We start from the raw sequence: 27,859 nt of genomic DNA, 5'->3' as shown, positions 1-27,859 counted from the left end.
CCACGGCAGAGCCACTCTCGGTCATGAATGAACCCCAGGATTGTTCACTTACCTACTCTTCCCTAGGCACTAAGCACAGTAGAAAATATTATATATATTTTTCATCACACCTCACAGAAAACGTAAAAGGCTCACAGAACATCAAATTCCCTTCAGTTTAAAGGCTTATTTTAAATCCTGGGTACTATTTTAATGCCATTTTTAATTAAGCAGTTTAAAATTAGGTCTGGGTTATTTCAGTTGCTATGTGATATTCTTATATCCAGGAATGCAGAAAGTTTCCTTCAGTTTAAACTTCAGTTGACAAATTCAGGGCCACAAATAAATGGTGCCCTTCACCCAAACCCAAGCCCTGGACCAGCCTTCAAAAGTACCAGGATACAGGGCAGTGAAAAAGAGTAATTATCATGCCAGGCTTCCACAAGCCAAATCCACCCAATTCATTCTTCTGCCTTTCACATCATCTGAATTTATTCTTCAAACTAGTCCTGGAGGTGGTTATGGGTGATAACTTTATTTTCATGTGAGGAAAATAAAACCAAAAAAGATTACATGATTTGACAAGGTTTCCCCAAATTGAACTAAAATCTAGCTCACCAACTCCTCACCCAAAACTCGCTGGCGAATATAAATGGTTCTGCACCCAAAGAGGGGAAAGGAAGCAATGGGCCCAGTGGCAAAACTGCTTCTTTCCACATGCTCAATGCCGGAGACAGGCTGGGACAATCATCACTAGTTATCATCTCCACAGTCTGAGTTCTCTGGTAGGTCAGGGAAGGACTCTGTGTGGAGTTGAGGATGCTGGTATGCGAAGGTCCTGATGGAAACAATGGCTCATACAAAGACCTAGCAGAAGGAACAAGTTCACGGAGAGGGGGGCCAGAAATCCAGGAGGTCCTGGTGAAGACTGGAGGTTGTATTCTAATTGAAAGAAACAACCACTCAAACTCCTTGAAAGAATAGCCTGGCCTAATGCCTACATTAAAGAGACATAGTTCGCTGCCATGTGATGTGTAAGGGCAGGGGAGGGAGATGGTTGGAAGGCTTTGTAAACAAGGAAATCAGAGATGATGGCTGTCCACGCAGGACTTGGCAGGAGCAGTGGCAATGCTGAGTAGTAGACTCGGGACATTTTTCCGAGGGAGAAGCTCCATACGTTGCAAGGACGTTGTGAGAATGCTGTCAATTACGTTTTCTGGCATCATCTCTTTGAGGAAGGATCCGAACAAAATAGGACTCTGATCTCTGGTGTTACTCGGGTTTCTCTATTTCCTGAGCAATCAACTGATTTTCCCTCAAGGACAGAGACTCTTTCCTTTCTTTAGGTTGGTGCCAGAAAGCTCAGGGCCAGCACTGTGAGCCATCCCTAACAAGTTTGTGGACATTTGTTATCTATTCATGCACTAATTTCACTTTTGGCTTCATCTGACTTTCCTTATTTTCTTCTTGACTTTTGTTTGCTCTTATTTTTAAAGTACTTAATCTTGCTCTACTTGATCAGTCAACTGAATTTTTTTAAACATTCCAAGAAATAAACAAAGAGACAATGTAGCATGGCAATGTCTTGGTTGCTATACAAATAATAATAAAGGTCTTTTCAAAGGGATTCATCGGAGATTTATAAAGAAGTACATGTGTAAGAGAACCTCTGTGTGTGTGTGTGTGTGTGAAGCCAAGGAGACAGGTCCATAAAGACTTGCCTGAAGGGATAAGGAAATGGCACACAGTCCCCCTAGACACCCCCACCCGCACTCCCCCCTCCCTCCACCCCCCTGCAGAAGGCAACACAGTAACAAATCTTGGAAATCAAAGCTTACCAGTTGATGAGGTATCAAATCCTATGTTAATTTCTGACATTTAAGAGGATATAAAAATATCACCTCAGACAGAAGGCTCAGACAAGAAAGAACTGATTTTATCAGCCTGGCTGGAATCCACATGGAAATCTAGGAAAACTGCTTGGGTGCGGGGAGGGTGCAGGCAAGGTAGGTGGGGAGGGTAGTTTTTCAGGCACACACCACCTGTTACTTCTTTCTGTTCCAGAGCAAGCCACTTTGGAATGATTAAGTATTGGCTGCACATCCAAGTGTGAGTGTGTACACGTGCGCAGGTAAGTATAAAATCCAGGTCAACACTCTTTTAACCATTACACAGCATTGCCTGGTGTCAGAATTTATCACCTCGTTCCACTTGTTAATGAGAACTCTGGTCCCTCCCTCTCTTTTTCTTAATTAGTTTTAAAGCTAAAAATTCCCCATAATCAATAATCAGGGTTACTCACTAAACAAATATTTACCAAATGCCTGCCACGCACCGGGGACAGTCATCTCACACTTCCCGTCTTCCTGTGACACCAGTACTAATTACACAGTAAGTTACAATATTAATGCTTCAAAGAAATAATAGAGCCAGAGATGTGCTGCAGTTTTTAATCAGAGCAAAGGGAAGCACATCTTGACTAGGTGATGTTTGCATACAACTTGAACAAAGGTCTGAAGGAGATGAAAGAGCTCAGTGTACATACATGAGGGGGAACAGCATCCCAAGATGAACAGTTGCTTCAAGAGCTGGGAGACAGGAGTGTGCTTAGAATGCTCGAGGAACAACAAGGAAGTGGGTGTGGGAGGAGCAGAGTGAGTGTGGAAAGTATCAGTCTTCTGTGGCTGCTGTAACGCATTACCACAAACTGGTAGCTTAGAACAGAAATTGACCCTCTCCCCATTTTGAAAGTCAGAAATCTGAAATCAAGATGTTGGCAGGGCTGCATGCCCTCTCTGGAGCTTCTGGGGGCAAACCTGTTCTTTGCCTTCTCCAGCTTCTGGTGGCTGCCAACCTTCCTTGATTTGGGACCACACCCTTCTTACCTCTGCCTCCCTGGTCACTTAATGCTTCCTCTGCTCTGTGTAATCCCCCTCTGCATCACCCTTACAAGGACATTTGCCAGTGGATTTGTGGTCCACCCTGAAAATGCCCTCATTTCAAGATTCCTAACTTAATTTCATCTGCAAAGACCCCTTTCCAAGTAAGGTAATATTCATCAGTTTTAGAGATTGAGATGAACCTTTTGAGGGTCATCATTTGAGGGATGATGAGTAGATGAAATCACACAATAATGGTTGGTGGTAGGAAACAGAAAGTAGAGTATATGTAGGAATCCTGTAGATCATTGTGATAGTTTTGGCTTTGGAGAAAACAGGAAGCCATTTTGGGGACATAAGTAGAGACGTGACATGGATTCAACAGGTTTAATGGGATCATTCCAGCACCGTCATACAAAAAAATCCAGTAACATTCAACCCTTAGATTGCTACTTCTTCAACTCAGGAGTGTGCCATATTATGATTAGAACTAAAAAACAAGGAGGATTAGAACTTGGCACATAGTAGGCCTTCAGTGGCTACTACATGTCTCTCTGAAAATCCCCTGTGCATCCCATTGGATATCTGTTGAGCAAATGAATGTTCTTTTATCTAAACCAACCCGTTTTGAAACAAAACTAATTTTTTTTCCCATAAATATTTCTCCATCATCTACTATATTCAAGATTCTGTTCCTAGGAATTAAGGCAATCAACAAATCACATACTGCTATCTAACATGGTATTAAGTGACAAGTCACTTTTTTTTTAAGGATTTATGTCATCACATTACTTATGTAAACAGTGATTGAAGAATTTTGACTCCGTGGGGGCGCAGACATGCTACACTCCTATTCTTTGCTATTGCTTTTCCCGTCCTGCCAATGTGGAATCCCTTCCCAGCCGCTCTGCCCATCTTTGAGAGAATCGGTAAATTCACGCTCCCTTTTCATAATTAAAATTATCGGTCCGGTCTCTGATTAAAATTTCATGTCCTACCTAAGCATTGGCTTGAAACGCAAACCTGACCACGTAGAGCTCTCTTCCAACTTCTTCCCTATCCTAGGGCTGAGCTACTCCGATTTTAGAGGCCCAGGGATGTGAGGTAATCGGTTGTCTGTCAGCTTGTGAAAGGTTGGTGTCCCTGGTCTAGCTCGTTCCCTCTGCTGGGAGCTCCTGCGAATGTGAACTCAGCAGATTCAAAGCTGACAGACAGGCTTTTTCTCTGAAAAGGTATTTAAGTTCCACCCTCACCCTATCTGCTTCTGAGGGTCCATTCGCAGGACAGCCATGCCTCCCTTCATAATTCTGTCAGTGGTATATGACCCAATCACATTTCTGGATAGGCCAATGCTTCAATTACATCAAGGTCTTCCTGAGCAGCCCCACGGCACCTGCCTCCTACTTCGACATTCCAGGCTCTGTGCAGGACCAAGGGACCTATTGAAATGGTTCTGTGTTTCTTCCAAGGGCTACAGAAAACTGGAATGTGGTAGGAAAGTTGTTCCCTTCTTCTTCCCAGAAACATTACTCCTCAATCTCTTTTGCCCTGCTGCTACAGGCCACTCCAAAATATCTCTTCCCAAAAGCAAATGAGAAGGAGGCACAGATCTGTGCTCAGGTGTGATCACAAACTCTACAGAGTAAATGGGAGGCCCTCTTCCAGAGCCTGGACTGTGCCTCTCCCACACTCCTGTCTGAGAGCAGTGCCTATGGAGACGGCTGGCACCACAGCTCAGCATCTGGCCAGGAAACAACACGGCAGCATCCTTTTGTTGAAATCATGCAGCTCAGGGCTTCCAGCTACATTCTACTCATGACTTTCAGGAGCAGCAGGTGTAATCACTCCAGAAAGAGGGAGGAAAAGAGTCTCTTGGAATCCTCCATTCCAACTGGCTGTATCTTCACCCTCACCAATTCTCCTCTTACAGAGCCTGGGAGCATGGAAGTATGAATCCACATTGTGGGTCTGGTTCTGCTGCTATCTCTCAGTAAAGTGAGTGTGGGTCCCTGTCCTACATGGTTATCTCCCCAAGAATACTGTCCACCTTTTTGTGAGGGCCCTAGTTGCTCATATTCTAGGGCAATGTGAAAAGTCCCACTGAATGTCTGTTCTATTCCTGAGTATCAATGACCGTACTGCAGATACAGCTCCATGAGAAAAAGCTTCTAGGGGTCATTTGGTCTCCAAACAGGATAGAAAATATTAACTAGTATTCTACATGTCTGCATGAGAAGCACTCTTAAAGATTTTAATGTAATTTCTTTTGATTTATTTTATCCCTGACATAGCTTATTTAACGAATTTTAAAGCAGCCATCTCTGGTGAATGGAAAGGGATCATGGTTTACTGTTAAAGTATTAGCACTCAACAGATAATTCTTAGTTCCAACAAATCCGTTGAACTGGAAATAAATCTTGAAGATGAAAAGATCTCTTGATAACTACAGCCATTTCAAAACCTATTAGAAAACAGAAAAATTAGAGAGCCAGATGAATTTCGCTCCTGTCGGACTCATTTTCCCTAGGAGCAAATTGCATTGCTCAACTAGCTAAACTGCCTGGTCCCCCACACCAGCACTGCAGATTCAGGCTGAAGCCTCTTCCACCCCAAAAGTCACCAAGGTTAGGCCTGTTCTGAAATAATAATGATAATTACTCCTGAGCAACAAAGCCACCAAAATGTCAGAGAGAAATATCAATGGCAGAGTATACATTTACAACAATATAGCCCTAACAAGTAGGAGTCTAAGACTCTGGGGAAAATAACTCCTTAGAACATTTAAGCGATGACACATAAAGGTTTGCTGCTCATGGGATGGTAGCTAGAAGGGCTAGAACGAAGGATGGAATGAGAATCAAGAGTCCTGGGTAAAGAAGTCCTGACTCCCATGTAGTAGGACCACCATTGGCCTGAGACAACCTTGTCATTTCAATTGCTCACGTGGTTAACAAGGACAAAACAAAGCATCACTCATCCTAAAATATTATTTAAATTCAGTTAATTTATTTCCAAAATTACTTTTAACAAAATATATTAATGTGTTGTATATGTACATGTACACTCTTCACCTCCATTATACAAACATACACACACAGACCCACACACGAAAGACAAAGAACGCTGCCTCAGTCCCTTGCTACAGCTTTCCCCTAAATGGTTGTGTGATGGGTACCAGTTCGTGTTCAGGAAGGTGGTCGTCTGAAACAAAGAATTCCCTTGTTTTTCATTCATTGATGGATCTTTTATCCTGCTAGACTCAATGGTATTGAAGAACACATACCAGGTCCAAGCCCAAGGGTCTCACCGCGGCTTCTCCCTATCAGTCTTCTACCCTATCTGTCTCCCACCAGGGCTGTCAATAAGACATGCCCCCTGGTACGTCTGTTCCTGTTACTGTATTTCTGTAGGTACCCCACCCCAAGTGCTGCTTCTTCCTCTTTGCCTCCTCCCCTGGGGCTCTCTTGACCTCTCCACGATGCAGAAATTAATAGGCTGATGTCTGACACAGCAGAGAGCTTCCAGGAACTGCCCTGACATTGGTCAGTGCCATGTGTCCTACTAATTGTTTGCAGGTTAATAAAAACTCCTCTAAGACATATCCACCCACATCCTGGGCCCCCACTGCGGGTACATCTAAGTCAAACCAAGATTCCTAAAGCACATCTAAATCCTGTGGTGGAAATCCCCAGAAAATAATTTAGAACACAAAACTAGTTGAGATATCCAGTACTGTAGCGCGTTCTTACGATAAGGCCCATTTAGAATTTGGTGCCTGAGAGCTATTTGCAAATTTATAGTTATTTTTTTCAGTCAATTAGTTTGAGACAGGAAATGGAAGCTAAGTAAATAAATTAGATCATTAATTTGCAATAAATATAAATTATGCTAATTCTAAAAATTGGACATATATACAAACTATGTATATATAATCAATGAGGAATGTACGTAAGACTCTATTAGCAAAAGAAAGCCATCTTGACTTATTGTGTTGTAGAAAATCCATGTTTATTCATTCAATAGATTTTAACAGTTTTGATATGTGTATGAAAATATAAGATAAACATTAACTGCCTACTGATGTTCTAACAAATCTATTTTCATTCCAAATGGAAATTAGAAGATATTTTGCATTATTTAAGTTAATTACATGACATTTCTTATGAATAATGATGTATTATTTCCTCCGTTACTTCTAATTACGTTCTGTTACAAGTGCAAGGCTGGCAACACCATGACTAACCTTTTTCCTATTCCTCATGATCTGATCACTTGCACGGGAAACAGGTCAAAATATGCCCAGAATATAATGAACAGAGTTCAATCATGGTTAACCATGACAGTTTAAGATCATCTGAGGAAAGTTTCACATAGAAATAAATAGGAATGGGGAATGGCTTGCCATGTTACAGGATATTCCTTCTTGCTACCCATAGGAGAAACATTCCACTTGTTATTTTAATACGTTTAATTATCATCCTACCATTGGCTATGACTGGCAGGAGAACACCCCTAATACTTTCCTCCCTGCTCTCCACACTTACCCACCGACACAGTTATATTTTATGTAGACAGGCAGATTGCAAAGATGTATTTTCCTGCTGTGAAAGTGATTCTGTAGGCTTAATGCCATTCGGAGAGAATGCGGGGAACTTCCCAAACGCTCAAAAAGCCAGACGCATTCGGTATTTCCCTCCTTCTATGCATAACCATGGTCAGACCAGCCCATCTCACTCCATTCACAGCAGGGCCTGCAACTAGAAGGTAAATCCTATTATGAAGAAGAAGTCGAGGTCAAGGGAAATCAGCCAGAACCAGTAATCAAGAACAGGGGCCAAGAGAAACACAAGGCCGCTGCATGTGTACCCTCATCAGCCAGTAGTCAGCAAGGAGCCAGGGAGAGGCAGGGGACAGTGGGAAGAGGCCGGGATGAGGTCTACAGGCCAACATGCACATGCTTTATGCACACTGCCTCACGGGTGAGTCCCCTTTATTGGAATGGGTCAGGACTGAGTATATAAAATCCACACATTTTACTCCACCCAATTTCAAACATTCTCCGCACAGGTACAAAGCATCTATTAATTCCTTCAGTGTCAGGTGCCAACAATCCATCATTCTGTCTACAGGAAAAACAAAGATACCCGCCTCAGCTCCAGGAACAACAACAACAACAAAACCTGGGAGAGGAAGAGCTTGGCAAAGAGGGCTTTTCTTTCTCCTCTGGTACCCACGACAGTGTCTACCCCCTGGTCCCACACGCAGCCTCAGGATCCTCCTCAACCCCGGCAGCTCACTCCCAACTGGCGAAGAGGCGTTTGCAGTAAAACGTGTTTGGTCTCTGTGCAGTGATACCGCAGAGGACACGTCAAGACGGATAGGGGTCACATGATGGGGGTTGTCCTTGCGACAGGGGCTGCCAGGATCATCTCTGGCAGGTTTGGGACACTGAAAAAGGAGGTCAGTCAACTTAGTGAATGACCAAAGCATCCAAGAGCTTCTTCTGTTCCTGCTGACCCATGCCACTGAAAACCGTTTCCAGCTACCAACCCAAGGGTAAGCAAACATTTATATGGAAACCTTCCCCACACAGACGGAGAAAGAATACTCCAACTGAACAGTCACTACTACATGCAGAACTCTCGAACACAATAAGCTGCCAAATAAAGGGAAGAAAAATAGGACCATAAGAAAACCAACTTACCCCACTGCAGCTCAGGACAAAGGACAGCAAGACTGTCCTTGAACATCTCTCCAGGCGTATTTTAAGCTAGCTGATATACAACAGGCATGCAGAGTGTGGAGGGGAAAGACACACTCAGGGAAATTTTAAGAAAGAAAAACTATCTTTAGTAATAAGGATATTAATATAGTGCTGGTGCTCATTTATTTGCACAGGAAGGTTTAAAAAGAAATTCTTTTGGGATATGAAAGATCATCAGATCGCTAATAACTGCAGTTTCCTGAACAATTAAAGAAATTCACAAGATTACAACCTACTCAGGAAATGACAAATATCTCTGATTTTTATGGAAGAACTAAAAGGGCACTTTTATCTATAGCATCCAGTCTGTAAGAAGCACTGTTAAGTAATGAGGCTATTTTTATTATATGTTCATTCACTTCAGGAGTATTCAACATGGCAGTGGTCTAAAAACAGCAAACTTGCTCGTTCGGAAAGGTAAAATTGTATATCGGAAGGCATTTGCCAGAGTTTTTCTTTTTAGGAAGTTGGACCTTCGAGGCATGATTCCTGTTGTGCCAAACTTTTGTTTCTCATATTCAGCAGAAACAGCTTTCAAGTGACAAAGTCAAATTCTTCCCAAACGCACTTCATGAGGCTGTCCTCAATACATCATCCTAACGCTGTTTGGACTCGATAACATTCGGTGTGCCACGCTCCGGTTTGGAAAAGTCTGCTTTTTAAAATAACTGATTCAATAAACTGTTGACACATGATGTGTATCATATAATAGGGCCAGCGAGCCAGGTCTATCTCTGTCATTACATGCCACATGCAGTCCGTTCACAAATGTTGCCATGTCCCCCTTATGTTAGGGCTCCTTATGCCATTCTGAGTAGCAATCCAAAGATCAATACACAGTCTGCTGAAAACAACAGGACATAACAAATGAATAATTTCATTTACAATAAAGCTTCAGTCCCTAAATGGATTCCCCTAATGCTCAGATTCATTTTTCATGCTCAAGATGGGAGGTAGACATAGCATAATGCAAGGGAACGGGGCTCGGAGAAATACTAACCATCTTGGTTCAAATTTATTTAAGCCACACGCAATCGCTGGACTGCACTGAGGTACATGAATAAAATGTTCACTGCAGAATTCTGAAGATGCAATCTCCAAAATGCTTCTATTCTCTCACGAAGACACTCTGAAAAGCATTTTCCAGTAACAAGAAATTAATGGATTAAAGACATTCTGACATATCCTTCTCGAGCACTGCACCACAGAGGCCGAAGCCCATTCAATCAGCTTTAAACAGTTTGCAACGAACAGAAGTATTTGCTTTAGGTGGGGACAAGGAGGGATTGAAGTGGGTCTTTTGAGAATGAAGCAAATAGTCTTGCTTCAAAAGCTTATCTCTGGCCCCTGATCTGACAGTTCTTTTCCTCCTCTGAAAGGTATGAAAAAGTCAGTGAGCAAAGTCATAAGAAAAAAAGGGTTGGGGAGACAGAGCAAAATGTTAAGAGAGCACACAAGTTGAAAGATGACATTTACAAGTCTCGTGAATGGCACATTCCCCAAAGGCCACCTGAACCCTCTTTTTAAAAAGAAATCCTCATAAACACAAAGTAAAATTTTCTCATTCGCATACAGATGCTAATATATTGCCCACAAGATGCAGACTTGTCCATTGAAAATTAGCATGCACCAAAAAAAATAAATAAATAAAAGAAAGAAAGAAAGAATCTTTCCCCATCTGCCACCAATTCATTCACTACTTTTAGACTGAACTCTGTATACTTGTAACACAGAAATGTAAACAAGATTGCAACTGAGAAAGCAGGAAGGGAAAGTTTAAAAAATTCAGCTTCGATAGGATACTAAAAAACCTGGAATAAAAGGGGAACCCGTTTGGCTGGTGTTTGGGAATACTGAAAAGGCAGGATTTCCACGCACCCTTGTAGACTCCCCTCCCCTCCAGGGAAATGATTCATATGATCCCCATGCTAGCATTTCATTTTAAATTCAATCAACATAGAACTTTGGATGCTGAGGAAAAAGAGATGTACACAAGCAGGTCCTGCCCCATCCCTTTCCAGGAACTAAGGACTCAGCACGGAACCAAGCAAGAATGCACGGTTCTGACTTGAGGCAGATCCGTTAAGTGTTCGGCACCGTGCCCGGAACAGAGTAGGAGCTCAGGAATAAACTGCTGCATGAATCAACATGCAAATAAGGAGCCAAGGGTCACAGAAAGGACTGAATATTTTCTTCCTGAGGGGGAGCAAGCCGGGTATCAAAACATCTTAGCTGAACCGAAAAAGAATGGGAAGGATCTCCCGTACAGAGACAGGCAGGGTCAAGATGGGTGGAGACATGGTGAAGGGAAATGCAACATCTCTTTAGGAAATAGTTGGACAAGGGGGGAAGGCAGAGTCAAAATAATGAAAATCTTTGAAAACTATGCTAAGGAGTTTGTACTTTATCCTAAAAAAAAAAAAAAAAGATTCATTATATTCATTAGAGGTTTACTTGCAAGGGAATGCGAAGGAGAGAGAGGATGGGAGCCAAGGTCTAGAATGAGGTGTGCGCCCGAGTAAAGTCTTGGAGCATCCAGGGTGCAGGGAGCTGAAAGACCTAGGAGACCCACACCAGGGGGCTGATCTAAGGCAGACAGAAGAGAACGCTGGGGGAAGATGAAGGCCCACTGCACACATCTCACCGTTTATTTTATGAAATGATAATAGGCAGAGCTAGCCACAGCTTCAATTCCCAAACCTCAAGACAAAAGAATATCACTTTCTGCAGGCGAATGAGTAACGTATTAAGATTCTTCTCACAGTTATCACCTAACTGAGTTTACAAAGGTAAAGTAAAAAAAAAAAAAAAAAAAAAAAAAAAAAAAAAAAAATCACAAAATCATCATATAAAAAGGATTGTCTGAATACATTATCTACTGGCCCTGAGACCCCTTGAAGCCCTGCAGATATGAAATAGCCTCACGAGTATACAGATGATAAAGATGTCCCTGTGCTGTTATCCCCAGAAAGGGTTGGTTCCTTCTTGCTACTTTCCAAACAAACTCAGGTTTGTTCGTTTTAATACAAAATCCTGTCCAAAATGGCAATTCCAGGGCCATCTGGAACAAAACCAGTTATCAGTCACTAACTGTTCACTGTTCAGAACAGCATTTCCTGAGAGGAAGACACCGCAACTTTTCTTTAAAGATTTTTTTTTTAATTTATTCATTTGAGATAGAGACACAGAGCACACAAGCAGGGGGGAGGCAGAGGCAGAGAGAGAGGGAGAAGCAGAATCCCCGCTGAGCAGGAAACTGGACGTGGGGCTCAATCCCAAGACCTAGAGATCATGACCTGAGCTGAAGGCAGACGTTTAACCGTCTAAGCCACCCAGGCAACCCATCACAACTTTTCTTAAGTACAAACATGCCTATGACCCACGTCTTATATCACACATGCCAAATGGGTTAAAAAGACCATGAAAAGTCAAGTTTCTTACTATCAATATAAAAGTAAAAAAAAAAAAAAGTTAAATTCAATCCATTATTAACCATTAAAAAGGCAGTGCAACTCAGCAACTTCACACTTTTCCAGGCCAAGGTATTAAAACACATTCATCCAAAACCACATTTTCATCCCAGGTTCCCTCTTTGATACAAGATAGAAGTCAACTAAAGCTGGCACTCAAACAGATACCTATGACATTTCAACCATATTCTTCTGACACCAGAATTCTCAAGCATTTTCTATTAAAAAAAATTCCTCAGTGGAGAAAAACAACCAGAAACTTGCAGCAAAATCAGATGAAAAAATAAAACACTTCTGTTATTTAAAGAACTTCACAGTCTCTTAGAAGAACTCAATATAAAATTGGTATAGAACTTTAAAATTGTTCTCTTTTAGAGGAACTTCCTGAACCATTCTAGTTTTTATTTCTACTTCAATAGAGGAATAATATTTTCTAATATTGAGTATTTATAATGTAGATTATTTTTATACATTTAAAAGAAGAGATAAATATCAAGTAGTCATTCACATATCATTTAGTGGTTTACTGCTGTGATCCCCAGTTTTATAAATTTACAGAATTTATTTGGCTAAAATTAAATTCAAGGAATTTGGGCATCTATCATATAATCACAATTATCTTTTGGTTCGTGTTTTCTTATTGTATTATTATCAATGTAGAGCAGTTACATGGCCAAGAAAGATTATTCCTAAAGTTCTCAAACACCTTGAAAACTCCCATGGTGGGGGTAGCATTTTCCACACTACAACATGATTTTATTTTGAAATAAATATTCATATATATATACACACACACACATATATATATGTATAAATGCTTATTATCTTAAAATATGAAAGTTTATACTTTCATGCACTCTGCATAGTAAATTAGAGGGAAAACAGAAAAAAAAAACAGAAAAAAAAATTCTAGACAGTCATTACAAAAGTCATATGCACACAGTCACGAGTGATACTTTCAGCAACATAAAAATAACTCCAGAATATTTCACCAATTCCTGCTGCTCCCATAGCAAAGAATAAACCTTCTACTGAAGTCAATAGGAGGAAAGGCTACAACTCAATGGTCAGAGGGAAATAAAACAACTCTACCACCAATGACACTGGACAATGATCTAGAAGCTGTGATGTTCTCCAAGAAAAAAAAAATGTTATTGCAGATCCTAAAATGAAAACAACTGTTTTGTAGGTATATTTATGTGTATGAATTTGCTTGAATGATCTCTAAGAGGTAAAGATAGCACGTCAAGCTCAAATCTTCAGGTAATACCTTATTTCCACATCACAAAAGTGCCACCAATCTCTATCTTACTATTAATATTCACTACTGATAACTGAAAACATAGCACTCATGATACTCATTGAGCCCCCCTTAGAAGGACCTATTTATTTACACAGCTATGATAGTGAAAAGGTCAAGTAAAAATTCACCTCCAAAGCCACGGTTGCTAAGCAACTCTTTTCAGAAGTTCTGCAACACTGATCAAACATATTGCTGGTATCACCAACTGGATCCAGAATAAATGCAACATCTTACCTGGTTTCTCCAAAAGGGGAGGCAGGTGGATTCCTTGCTTACCTCTGCAGACGGACATGGAGGCCAATGCTGTATTCCTTTGGTCTGTTAAGTTCAGAGGCTTTTTATTTTCCCTCTCTTAAAAAAAAAAAAAAAAAAAAAAAAAAATACGTCCTGGTACCACAGGCTTCCTGTTCACAAGAGCAAAGGACAGTTCTGTCTTGAGAAAAACCACAGAGGGCTTGATGAGGTGTTGGCCAAATCGGAATGACATCTCTTCACAGTTGAAGCCTGAAAAGAGAAGATGATTTAAGAAGTGAGCTTTTGTAAAATTCAGATGAGAAACTTAGATTATTTTAAAGAAATACTAATACTTTAAAGAAAAGTAAATCCCATTTCCTACAGATTTTTAGTTTAGAGGATGACATCATTGAAGCTGTTCCCCACTTAATGTCCACCAAGATAGATTCTGGGTAAGTCCTCCTAACATACACTCTCCTCTCCCTACTCAGCATTGCCTTGTTTAGAGTGTTTTCAAGCAGAAGCTCATACCTGGGCAAAAAAAAAGTCGTCTTAAATCCCTCTGCATTTCAAGTTGTCACTTTAACCCAAATCTGCTAGGTCCCATCTTTTGGCTTCTTTTTACCCATTCGTCATCTTTGCTAAGCTGAAGTTTTTAATTGTTAAGCATGGACTATAAACCATTTAATTCATAAATGATTTTCTCAAATGGTTTTATCTCTATTTATATAAAAGCAATTTAGAAAAAGTACAAACGCCATTTGACCCTGCCTACAACTACAAAAACATGAGCACTCTGAGGGAACTATTAGAGTAAAAATTCCAAAACTAAAGGGAAAAAAATTGAGAAAAAGAAAGAACAAAACAGAGTTCAAGAATGAGAACTTCTGGCTGAGTCAGTGCCAGGATGTAGCAAGGCGTGTGAAAGGTTCCATATCTTCTTTTTGGGGGAAAGCCTCAGGGGTGAGGGGTGGTTGAAGGAATACTTGGTCCTTGGCAACTGGGGTAACGAGGTAATGATCTTCCAACGATCAGATGCTGATACAGGGCAGAGTTACTTTCTGAATGACAAAGACACAACTTCCTTGGAAAACCATTCATTTTCCTAATTTAGAAACCACCCCACTATAAAACTATGAAAATAGATCAACCCACGGGAAACCAGAAATACGATTACAAAAAAGATAATGTCAGAAAATGGTTGACTTTTTTATAAAGTATAAAAATAAGTGTACAATTGTTTAATGATTCTGATGCTCTCAATGATTCAGAAGATACAGAGAGCCATGCAAATGCCATCTAGGGTCACCTAGAAGTACCCACATGGCAAGAACCTAACACATTTCAGGGACAAAGACATAAAATGGAAGGTGTGCCTCAATGGTACAAATACCGGTTTTCAGAACATTTACAACTAGCTCACGAGAGGCCAGTAAAGACATCGAAAATCATCTAACCCAGTGGTTCTCAGGGTGTGTTTCCTGGACCAGCCACATGAGTATCACCTGGGAACTAATTAGAAATGTAAATTCTGAAATCCTACTCTGGACCTCCCAAACCAGAAACTTAGGCAGAAGGGCTAAGAATAACCTGTCCAGATGATCCAGAACCACAATCAAACCCAACTAGTCTCCCAGTCCTTGGGTCCTTCACTACAGAATCCTGGCCAACCAGCTGGCTGGCCTGGGCTTGAGTACACCCAGTGGTGGGAAGTTCATTACCCATTACTTCTAAGAAAATTCTAGCAATTACATAGCTGCCCTTCCTATTTATCCTATTTATCCAAGCCTATTTATCATGAATTTTGCCTCAGGGCCATATGAAACAAGGAGCATGCAGTGGTAGTGCTTCAGATATTTAGAGTTAACTTTTATTCATTTCCCCCCTCCACCGTTTTTCTAAAATAAACATGGCACTTCATTTCAGTCATTCTGCAAGCAGCATTGATTCAATTCCACCGCAGCTTTTGGTGTTTGTTTTTGTTTTTGCCTGCCCAGCATCTACTTTCTATATGACTGGCCATAATGGGAGGGGGATGTTTTTCTTTGGGTAATACCCCACTATTTTGTGCACTATTCCCACCGCCTGATTCTAGAGACAGGAAATTGATCCCAACTTCCTTAGGCTTCTGTCACATAACTGGTTCAGGAGTGGACACAGGACAAAAAAAAGAGCCACTGAAAAAAAAAAGATCCATGACAAGATTACTGCTGACACTACAGGGAAAGAACTTTCTCCCTGCTGAGTTGCCAGTTTGATAGGACATGAACCAGAACAACTAGAGGTTGCACGGAGTAGAGTCTGCCTGACACACGGAGGCTGGCAGAGCCAAGACAGAGACCCATTCCTAGGAGATTGACTTAAGCACAGGTTAATGAGCTCCTGTTAGGAGTCCATCAAAGGCTCTTCTTGTGGTTTTCATTTTTCTTACCATTTCTCCTTCATCGCTCTGCCCAGCCCCCTTCTTTCCACCACAGAGCTTCACTGTTTCATAATTCATGTATTGTTTATCACCTTAATTGCATTTTATAAATATTTTCCATGTCAAAATTATATAGGGCTCTTGCAGGTTTGGGTTTTTTTTTTTAAAGGTTTATTTATTTATTTATTTGACAGAGGTCACAAGTAGGCAGAAGCAGGCAGAGAGAGAGGAGAAAGCAGGCTCCCTGCTGAGCAGAGATCCCGATGCGGGGCTCGATCCCAGGACCCTGGGATCATGACCTGAGCCGAGGCAGAGGCTTAACCCACTGAGCCACCCAGGTGCCCCTCTTGCAGGTTTTTAAAATGAGTATATAATTTGTATCATGCTTTAAATATCTTTCTGCCTTTTTTTCCCTCAACACTTTAAGAAATTCATTCCTGCTGTTTTAAGTAGATACAATCCATTCCTTTCTACTTCTTATTCACTCACTATATTACACTGTAATTTCCCTTACCTGTCTCTCTAGCACTGAAGAATTAGCTTGTCTCCCATCTTGTACCACAAATACCACTGTGGTGACCACCTTACATAGATTTCCCTGAGTATGTAGGCTGGAGTCCCATTATTTGGTTTTAATATCGGGATTTTCTTTTAAGATTTTATTTATTTATTTGACAGAGAGAGAGAGATCACAAATAGGCAGAGAGACAGACAGAGAGAGAGATGAGGAGAAGCAGGCTCCCTGCTGAGCAGAGAGCCCAATGCAGGACTCGATCCCAGGCCCCTGGGATCATGACCTGAGCCAAAGGCAGAGGCTTAACCCACTGAGCCACCCAGGCGTCCCATATATGGATTTTCTAAAATAAATGTACCAGTTTGCATTCCCAGAAGCAATAGATGTACATTTCTATTTTCTCACATCCCTGCCAGCACTTGGGAGTCTCTGATTACCTAGCTGTTACTGGTATGAGGAGCAAAATAGAAGCTCTTAATTTTACTTGGTCTCCAATGTGATATAGGTGGCTACTTCTTTTATTGTCAATTCATACTTTACCCTCTTTCATATGCGTTTCCTCCCTTCTGTTTTTTGGTTTTTCAGAGTCCCTTGTGTATTTAAATATTGATCGTGGTCTTTTAAACATGACAATTATGTTTTCGCCATCTGTTAGTTTTCCTATCATACGATCCAGTAAACAAAAAGCATTCATTTTTGATATATTCATCAATTTTCTTTTCATGGTTTGTGCTCTGTGACTCTTATATAACAAACCCTTCTCTACCACAAAGTTATAAAAATATCTTATATTTTTGTCTATCAGCTTTATAGCTTCATTCTAAACAGTTTGATACTTAATCCACTTGGAATTTTGCTTATGGTATGAATTACAAAAATGTGTTTTGTTCTGTTTTTTTTTGTTGTTGTTTTTGTTTTTGATTTTTTACTTTTGTGAGACAATTTTCCTAGGATGAATTGCCAGGAATATTTACACCAAATCCCTATACGTACAAAGGAATAAATTGTACTCAGAATATTCTGATTCTATGTTAGATGCTAAAGAACAGGGGTGCCAGATTTTTTTCTTTGAAGGGCCAGATTCAGACCATCACACAGTCTGTTGTAACTACTCAACCCTGTTAAGGCAGTATAAAAGCTTCCAAAGAATAAACGAATAATAAACGAATGTGCGGTGTTCCAATAAAACTTTATTCATAAGAGATGGAAGCAGCCTGAACTTGACGTCTGGGCTATAGTTTGCCAACTCCTATTATATAATATTAATGCCTTGTAAAAGGCGGATCCTTCTTTATTCACCCATATAAATTTTAGATTCAACTCTGCCTCTTGAAAAAAAAAATTATTCCTCAGATGTTGGTTAGATTTACACTGATTTTAAATTTTAATGGAGGAAATCTGACACCTTCACAATATTCAATCAATCCATTTATGTATGCTGCATTTATGTTCTATAATACCATAATAAAACTCTTGTAATAGGGTTTTAAATTTCCCTTATATGTTTTATGAATTCTTAGATTTATTCCTAGATAGCTTTTAGTTTATGTCACTATTACAAATGGTATCCTATCATCGTCATAGTTTATAATTGGTTATTCCCAATAAAGAGGAAAGCTATTGATTTTAATATTTTGCTCTTACAAGCTGGCAACCTAGCTGAACCCTTGTATTGCTGCTAATAGTTTCTGCTGATTCTCTTTGGTTTTCTATATAAATGATTTTACTTAGAAATAATGACAATTGTCTCCCTCACTTCAATCTTTCTACTTCTGTTGGTTTGTGTTGCTGCATTGGTCAGGTGTCTGGTATTATGCTGAAAGGCAGAAGTAACACAACCATCTTTGTCTTGTTCCCAACATTAAAAGGTATGAGGGAATGAGTTTAAATCTGTTTCATGAAAAATGGTATCTGCCATAGGTTTTTAGTACAAAGTCTTTATCAAGCTTTAGAAAAATCTCTAGTTTAAGTCTAAGGGTTGATTACATTAAAAAAAAAAAAAGAATTGGGGCGCCTGGGTGGCTCAGTAGGTTGAAGCCTCTGCCTTCAGCTCAGGTCATGATCTCAGGGTCCTGGGATCGAGCCCCACATCGGGCTCTCTGCTCAGCGGGGAGCCTGTTGCCCTTCCTCTCTCTTTGCCTGCCTCTCTGCCTACTTGTGATCTCTGTCAGATAAATAAATAAAATCTTAAAAAAAAAAAGAATATAGTTTTACTAAATGTTTTTTGTCATTGATCAAACAATGTCTTATTCTTTGCCATTACAGTAACACTTTGAAAATGCTGGAACATCCTTTCACTCTTATGAAAAATTAAACTTAGTCACATTTTTAATACACTGCTAGATTTGAATTCAGTGTTTTTTCATGTCATAAGTGAAGTTATCCAATATTTTTTACTTAGTTTTGTTTTTTAAAAAAATCATACTTATAGGTTGGCTTTTCTTTGTTCTACAAGAAGTTTTATAAACAAGGATTTTCTGTTCCTTGAGATTTAAATAGAACTACTTGTCAAACTGTCTAGGCCTATTTTTATATCACAGGATTGTTTTGATAAGCATTACAATTTATTTAATGGTTACTGACTGCATTTTTTTCCTTGAAATTTAACCTAAATTTATCCTAAATTTTTTTTCACCTCAACTAATCTTTATTGGTTTAAAAAAAAATCCTCTTTTAACAGATTAATAATTCTTTTTTTTTTCTTTTCTTTTTTTATTTTTTTTTTCATTTTTTTCTTTTATTTAAAAAAAAAAAAATACAAACCCTTGTGTCGAGGGCTGACTTTCAATAGATCGCAGCGAGGGAGCTGCTCTGCTACGTACGAAACCCCAACCCAGAAGCAGGTCGTCTACGAATGGTTTAGCACCAGGTTCCCCACGAACGTGCGTTGCGTGACGGGCGAGGGGGCGGCCCCCTTTCCGGCCGCGCCCCGTTTCCCGGGACGAGGGGCTCTCTGCACCGGACCCCGTCCCGACGCGCGGCGGGGCACGCCATGCCACGCGGGGCCCGCGCAGCGGCCCGCCGGAGGGGACGGCGGGGGACCGGCTATCCGAGGCCAACCGAGGCTCTGCGGCGCTGCCGTATCGTTCTGCCTGGGCGGGATTCTGACTTAGAGGCGTTCAATCATAATCCCACAGATGGTAGCTTCGCCCCATTGGCTCCTCAGCCAAGCAACAGATTAATAATTCTTAATTATTTCTTCTACCTATTTTGTATTTATTCATAATGTATATTTTTTTCAGTTTTCCTGGAATTATATCTAGCATACTAAGCTTCAAAGAACTTTTTTCTAGTTCTTTGCTTTTATTAATCATCTCTAGTTTACTGCATATTTTCTGCGATGAAATTCTTTCCCCTTTTTTTTTTCTTCTTTGTTTCTGCAGATTTACCATGTCACAGTTTTTTTTCTAATTACTTGAGCCAAACATTGAACTTGTGGGGTTTCCAACTATTTTCCTCTTCAGTATCAAAAAAACGCCACATTGCCTTCAAAGGATTCCATTACTAGCTCTCTCAAACGGTGACCTTTGTGTTTTGCTATTCTTGTTATTATTTCCCATTTCACCTGAGGGTTATTTTGTAGTACATCTTTTCATTTCCAAACATACAGGATGCTTCTGCTATCTTTTTCTTAATGAGGACTGATTTTAAAGTGCTGTAGTTTAAACCCATAAGGCAACGTATTCTGCACTTGATATGAAGTTCTACACACACGGTAAACCAAATTCATTAACTGTTACCGAATCTGTATCTTTGTCCACTTACTCAACCTTAGTACTTCGTCGGCTTCTGGAAACAGGGTGCTGGGTTTCTAACTAGGACATCTGAATCCGTGCCAACGGGCATCAGGGCTGGCCTCCAACACTATGGCACATGTATATGCTCCTACTCATTTTATTCCCTTGAACTGTGGTTCCTTTTTTTCCTTGTTTGTATTTGACAAGCATAACTTTTTCCATCCCCAATCATTGGACTGTGTCCTTCTAAACGTATTTTATAAATAATATAGCCTTTTGCTTTCCATCCAAGGGACAATCTATCTTGGTTGGTTTAACCCTTAGACATTTATGCCAATTACTCTTCGAGCTTATTCAGAACATCCTAGCTTACCTTTGTTTCCATCTTCTCTTTAACTTTTCTCTCCTTCCTACCTTCCACAGACTAGGACCAAATTTCTTCCTGCGGGTATGAAAATTCTGTAACCTATTTCCTTTCAGTAGAAATTATTGTTATTACCATCTTACACTAGTGCTCCACTTCCCCCAACCATAAAAGCTGATCCATCTCTCAGTCCCTTGGCATATTCTTACCACCTTAGGTCTCTTTCAGAAATCTTCTCTATCCCCACTCCCCTCCCCCCCACCTTCTGATGCACTGAAATAATACAGCATTGTAATTTCATGTAGCTACTGATATGCTGGGTTTTTATTTGTACGCATAGAGATCGCATCTAAAAACAGTGGATGATGGTAGATGTAAAGCACACCTTACTATGTCATTATAGTATATTACATATACATATGTAATATGTATATATATACATACAGTATATATACATATATTACCAAAATTGTAATATTTTTATATCTCCTTGCCCAAATTCAATTCAGACTATTCTTTAGTCATGGTAAAATTCTACCCATTTGTGCTGCTAGCAGACATACTTCCTCAAGTTTTAATTTCAGTGGAGAAGAAAAACCCTCCAGCAACTATAAAATGAACAAAAATAGAGCAAAGGGTTAGGGTTAGATGGGAAGATTCCTGCATCCCCAGGATCTCAAACTGTCTGCAAGGCTGAGATAAATATTAAATACTTTCCTCTCACGTGAAGATGACCAAAAGCAATTTTATTTTAAGCTAAAGTAAAATTGGTGATTTTTTTTTTTTAATCCAACAAGACGGCTGATTGTACCAATCTTTTGTTGAATTCCCAGAGGAAAATCATCTCCTGGGATCTCTGTTACTTAATAAATATGGAGAGGATGGCTTCTGGCTTTCAGAAAACCAACCACCGGGTTAGGGACCTCAGTCTAAGCTTTAGGTCTTAGACTTATTAGCAGCCTCAGCTAAGACAGAAATAGAAGGCTAACTCCAGAAACGGGGACTGAAACCTGCATGTGTCTGTTTATAAACAATAGCATATTAATGAACATCTAAAATCTTGTGCTTTTAGCTAGTTCCTGAATTTATATTCCTTAATAATAACAATACATGCCTTTAAGATCAGGGCGCCTGGGTGGCTCAGTGGGTTAAGCTGCTAGTTTTGGCTTATGTCATGATCCCAAGGTCCTGGGATCAAGCCCCGCATTGGGCTCTCTAATCAGCAGGGAGCCTGCTCCCCCCCCCCCCCGCCTGCCTCTCTGCCTACTTGTGATCTCTGTGTAAGATAAATAAATAAAATCTTTTTTAAAAAAGTATTAAATCAGTCTCTTTTTCTCATCTTTTCAGCTGTCAAAGTTATGCATACCCTCTCTTTACCACTCTACTCACCATAACCTATCTCTACCTCTCTATCTCCTAAAACTCATAGCAGCTGGTGGCATCACATTATTTTTAGAACTTGGTCTTAAAAATTTAGTACAGAGAAAGTCATGAAAAGTTCTTTATTGACTATTCACATTTAATTTTGTGACTCAGTGGATTTGATCAGTCATTTTCTGATAGGGCTAGATAGGCAACCTAATTCGTGGTGAAATAAGGCTCAACGGGCACAAAAGCAAATGCTCTGAAATGTTAAATTTCCCAACCATTAACGATGGGAGATGACAACAGCTCACTTCAGGGTAGATCAGGTTTCTCCCTGCTTTGCTTTCAAGTGATGTTAATGTCCAACTAAAATGACTGCCATAAGCTTCTAACCTGGTCCCCCCAAAGGAAAAAAAAAAAATCAACTGTAGAATTTGAACAGGAGAGGCCCTCCACGATCACATAGATACAGTCCCCTCATTTTAGACATATTGAGTAATTTGGTAGGTCAAGTGACTTACTCAAATTCACTGTGAACCTTGGAGGTTCTCCTTTAGAGGATACTACTTGGGGAGGATACAAACTATGTGTAAGGAGTTCCCAAACTTAGCAATCTAGGAGTTGAGAGTCCCCACTTTCAGAATCTCTTAATTCAAGATAACTGTCCCATCAGGGAATCCTTTGGTGCCAAAAGCACACAGTCATACTCTTGTAGGGCAGTCATCTAGGGATCCGGAATACAGGCCTATGTCTATTACATTCGTATTATTTGGTGAAATGGAGAAGAGAAAATATAAACTCCTTTTTGAGAATGGGAGGACCCTACAAAACCCAATAACCCAAGTTTGAGAAGCTCGGGTCTTTAGCAAAGGTTTGAGAACCACTTCCCTAGAGCACTAGTTCCCATTAAAATCACCGTGGAAGCTTTTCTAAAACCAACAGACACAAGCTCCTCCGTAGCCTGACTCCAGTAGAACATCTGGGATAATGATGTTAAGAACACAGCTCAAGGGGCAGTCCGAAATGGGGAGAACAGCAAAATATTCTTCTCCAGGACACACGTAATGGATTTAATAAGTATTTTATGAAGCTGGTTATCGTATCATTGTTGGCATTTTATGTTGTCAAAAAGTAATGCCAAAGGGTGCCTGGGTTAAGTGTCTGCCTTTCGTTCGGGTCATGATCTCAGGGTCCCGGGGACAAGCCCTGCGGTGGGCTCCCTGCACCGTGGGGAGTCTGCTTCTCCCTGGGCCCCTCTCACTGCTCCTGGTTTGGCTCCCATGCTCTCTCTCTCCAATAAAATCTTTAATAAGAAAAAAAGCAATGCCAATTTTTATTCAACAAATAATTGTTAACTGCCAGCTAATACATAATATTGCCAAATCACTTAGAAAAGTGCTTTCATATAAGTAGTACAAAATTAAGTTAAAAAAAAAAAACAAGTAAAACCATATGTTTGGTACTGCACTACCATTAGGTGACTGCTATTCTCTCCACACTAAGGGCAGAGGAGTGTCAGTGAAAAACTAGTTTCTGAGGGACACCCGTGTGGTTCAGTCTGTTAAGCAACACACTCTTGATCCTCAGCTCAGGTCTTGATCTCAGGGTTGTGAGTTCAAGCCCAATGCTGGGCTGCACACTGGGTGTGAAGCCTACTTAAAAAAAACAAAAACAAAAACAAAAAAAAACCCTGATAAAATAGAAATAGCTAATACCATATTCAATATTTTCATTCCAAGGGATTTCTATATAAAAACTTAATCATCCTGACAACACTACAAGGAATGGGTCTCATTCAGCAACATGTTTGTATCTCTTTGAGCTCAATTTCTAGATTTGAGAATCACTGTGATCAAAGGATACTGAACCTTCAAAGCTAGTGATATGTACTGCTAAATATCTCTCACAAAAGATTCAGAAAAATTTACATTCAAAAGTAATATAGACAAGAAGCTTATTTCCCCTTAACTTTGTCAGCATTGGGTATTCTTCGATTCTCCAGATTTCTAGTAAAAAATAGTTATTTTCCTTAGGAATATAAGGTAGAGGGAAAGGACTATTCTAGTTCAAATAACCTGCTATGAAATCAGACATCTCCTAGGCACCCAGGAAGCCAGACACATCGAAAAGGAAATGCTGTCTTTTGGCTCAAAGTATGAAAATGTTATCTTTTACCTTGAAAAATAAATGTGTTATTCCATTATGGTTAGGTAGGATAAGATTTACTTTAAAAGTCATATGCTATTTTTATATCCACTCAGCAAATGGCAGGAATCTAGACCAATCCTAGAAGGTGTGAACAACCATCTTCGAGAGTCAGCAGAAGAAACCACATCACAAATAACTCCAGCTCCTTTACCAACTGGCAAATGTGCTTCAATTCCAATTCACTTTATTTAAAATCTGGGCACTCAAAGGCTCACCACAAAGGCAAATGAGCTGGAAAAGCTGCTGGCTAATGAATCCTTAGAGCAACCCTCCCAGGAAAGAGGGCCTGTCATCTCACTGAGGAACAGCATAGTTTCAGGAGGCCAGGCTCTCAAACATTTTACCGAGGACTTGGACGACCATCAGGATACCTAAATGGACAGCTGGAGACATAGTTTTGGCTGAGGTAACTTATAAAACATTCTAAACTTAGGTCAAAATTCCACAGGGGCCAGCATAAGAACATCCCACAAGAAGGTGACAAGAACAAAGAGAAAGAGAGAACAGTCTGAAGGCTCTCACAATTCAAGCAAACAGAAGTGTACTTGAAACATTTTTACACAAAGAAAAAACAATTTTTAGTAAAGTAGATTAAGTCATCAACCTATGGTGTCACTAAAGAAAAATTTTCAATTGTTAACAAGTAAAAAAAAAAAAAAAAAAAAAAAAAAAAAACAAAAACAAAAAAACTGAAGCTCAGCTATTTATAAACAGAAAACACACAGGCATTTCAAAATGCCAACTGCTTTTTCAAGATCTCACTTCATCAACAACCTCTCCTCCTCCCCGCTCCCCTGTCACATTCATGTGTTGCAATTGCTGCTTGTTAACCAACTCTGATCTCACTCCCCTGGTTCCTTCTTCTCCCATAAAGGTGTTCAGAGAGAGCCTACACTTAACATGTCTTTCCTTGAATTGGTTCCTCATTAAATCAATCACTTATTCAGTCAACAAGTACTTATATTATATATTTGCCAGTTTCTAAATACTATGCTAGCAGTGAACATGCCAGACCAGGTCCCTTTTCTCATGGGGCATTCTAGGTGCAGGATGAAGAGGACGGGTAAGTGTTAGAGACCACAAACCAATCAGCAAGTTGAAATATTTCTGATTTTGATTTAAAGGAAATAACTTGGGTGCCCAAGTAGGTAGTGACTTGGAGAGGATTGAAGTAGTGGGTTTAGAGGTGACGGAAAGGGAACTAAACTTTTGATCTGAGACTTGAATGAGGAGCCCACTATAGGTGAGTATCAGGGGACAGAGCGCTCTGTGGAAACAACAGGTGCCAATGTAAGAATGAGCTCCAGGTCTTAAAGGGATGGATGGAAAAAAGAGCGATGGGAGGGACCTCAGAGTCTCAGGGTAGGAAGCAAAATAGAAAGGTGAAGCGATAAGTCGAAAGATGGGTAGGGACCAGATCATGTAAGGCCTCCTTTGGAATTTCATTCAATGAGTGAGGAAGTTTGTGATGACACAGATTTAAGCTACACAGTGTTCAATTATCAAATTTCATTTTTTTAATGATTTTATTTGACACAAAGAGAGAGCACAAGCAGTGGGAGCAGCAGAGGGAGAGGAAGAAGTAGGTTCTCCTCTGAACAGGAAACCCCTCATGGGACTCCATCCTAGGACCCCAGAATCACGATTTGAGCAGAAGGCAGATGCCTGATCAACTGAGCCACTCAGGTGCCCCTCTAATTTCATTTTTAAAAGCAGATCTTCACTATTGTATGTTAAAATCATCTCAGAAGGTTTTTTTTTTTTAATGCTCCCAAGCCCTAAGAATTTAAAATGAGTTACAATTTACATACCATAAAATTCACTTATTTACATGTACAAGACAGTGGTGTTTATTAACACCACAAAGTTATACAATTATCACCAAAATATTTTTTTCACTCCGAAAGAAACACCGCATCCATTAGCAGAGGCTTCCCCCTTTCCCCTCTACACAGCCTGTGGCAACCATTAATCTACTTTCTGTCTCAATGTATTTCCCTGTTCTGGACATTTCATATAAATGCAATTATACAACATGTAGCCTTTCGTGTCTGTCTTCTTTCCCTGGGCGTCACGTTTCAATGCTCACAACAGTAGTATCAGCACCTCATTGCCTGTAAAGGCTGAATCCCATCCCGCTGTATGTATACACTATGTTTTTTAACCATTAAAAAAATGACACTTGAGTCATTTGAGTCATTGAGTCATTTCTACTTTGGGGCTATTATTATGGGGCTAGTAGTGCTGCTATGAACATTCAGGGGCAAGCTTTGGTTTAGCCTAGGCTTTCAGTTTTCTTTGGATGTATACCCAGGAGTGGAATTGCTGGGTCATATGGAAACTCTGTATGGAACACTGTGAGGAAGAGCCGAACTGTTTACCTTAGCAAGGTCACCGTTTTACATTATTGCCACCATCAACAAACCAAGATTTCACTTTCTCAACATCCTCACCAACAGCTCACTCCCATGCATTTTAATTGGCCTGGGTTACACCTAAGCATCCTTTGGGTTGCTTTGTTTGGAAGAGTTCTTTTTTTTTTTTTTTTAATTTATTTATTTGACAGAGAGAGATCACAAGTAGGCAGAGAGGCAGAGAGAGAGAGAGGAGGAAGCAGGCTCCCTGCTGAGCAGAGAGTCCGATGCGGGGCTCGATCCTAGGAACCTGGGATCATAACCTGGGCTGAAGGCACAGGCTTTAACCCACTGAGCCACCCAGGCGCCCCTGTTGGGAAGAGTTCTCATGGTAATCCGAATGTGCAGTGAGGCCAAGAAGCCTTTACTGCACAAGGATTTGCCCTTATGCACTGGACTGCCTGCCCCAGAACTCTCTGGACTGGTTCTATTCTTGCCACCACCCCCCACTCAATAAGGACATCTGCCTTGTAGCTGATTCATCCAGGGAGAGAATAAAATACAAATAAGATATAATCTTCTATTTATGATACATATATAACCTTGTATTTATGTAATTATAATATATAACCCTGTGTTTATATGATTATATAGAACCTTATATTTATATAATTATATTATAGAACCTTACACTTACATGAATTATATATAACATTATATTTATAATATAGTCATTTTCAGAGTACAAGGAGTAAACCATTTTTTAAAATTTGTGTGTGCACATGTACATAGGGGAAATTTAGAAGTTCATGACGATTTTTCTGTGACAGAATGGGTTTGAATAATTTTGTCTTTTCTGTATACTTTTCTTTTTTTAAGATTGTATTTATTCATTTGACAGAGAGAGAGAGATCACAAGTAGACAGAGCAGCAGGTGGGGGAAGGGAATTGGGGAGGGGGTAATAAGCAGGGAAACAGGCTCCCTGCTGAGCAGAGAGCCCCATTCGAAGCTTGATCCCAGGACCCTGGGATCATGACCTGAGCTGAAGGTAGAGGCTTAACACACTGAGCCACTCAGGCACCCCTTTTCTGTATACTTTTATTTTCTAACATGACCATGTACTGGAGAAGCTTTTAAAGGAATGATTTTCAAGTATCTCCCCACTGACCAACTGGAGACCTGTTCTTTAAAAAGAGACCACCTGTAAAAAGTATTTGCTCCTCGAGTTCTTTTCATCAAGTAAAGAAAGAAATAGAACAGATGAC

The 27,859-nt window shown here is 40.1% G+C and overlaps 1 protein-coding gene across 2 annotated transcripts in view; it reads right to left on the bottom strand.

Annotated features, from left to right (window-relative positions):
* The window catches only part of FHIT (fragile histidine triad diadenosine triphosphatase), a 1,433,622-nt gene that overhangs the window by 770,050 nt on the left and 635,713 nt on the right, over positions 1-27,859 (bottom strand). For both annotated transcript variants that reach the window (XM_045088552.1, XM_045088549.1), the window contains one exon: positions 13,780-13,899. In XM_045088552.1, coding sequence (XP_044944487.1) covers positions 13,780-13,882 — 103 coding nt within the window. In that variant the 5' untranslated portion in view covers positions 13,883-13,899. The remainder of the gene's footprint in view (positions 1-13,779; positions 13,900-27,859) is intronic.

This window comes from Mustela putorius, unplaced genomic scaffold (assembly GCF_011764305.1).
Source record: "Mustela putorius furo isolate JIRA1106 unplaced genomic scaffold, ASM1176430v1.1 tig00000095_pilon_pilon_pilon, whole genome shotgun sequence".
Classification (NCBI taxonomy): domain Eukaryota; kingdom Metazoa; phylum Chordata; class Mammalia; order Carnivora; family Mustelidae; genus Mustela; species Mustela putorius.
This window is presented reverse-complemented; position numbering and strand designations above follow the sequence as displayed.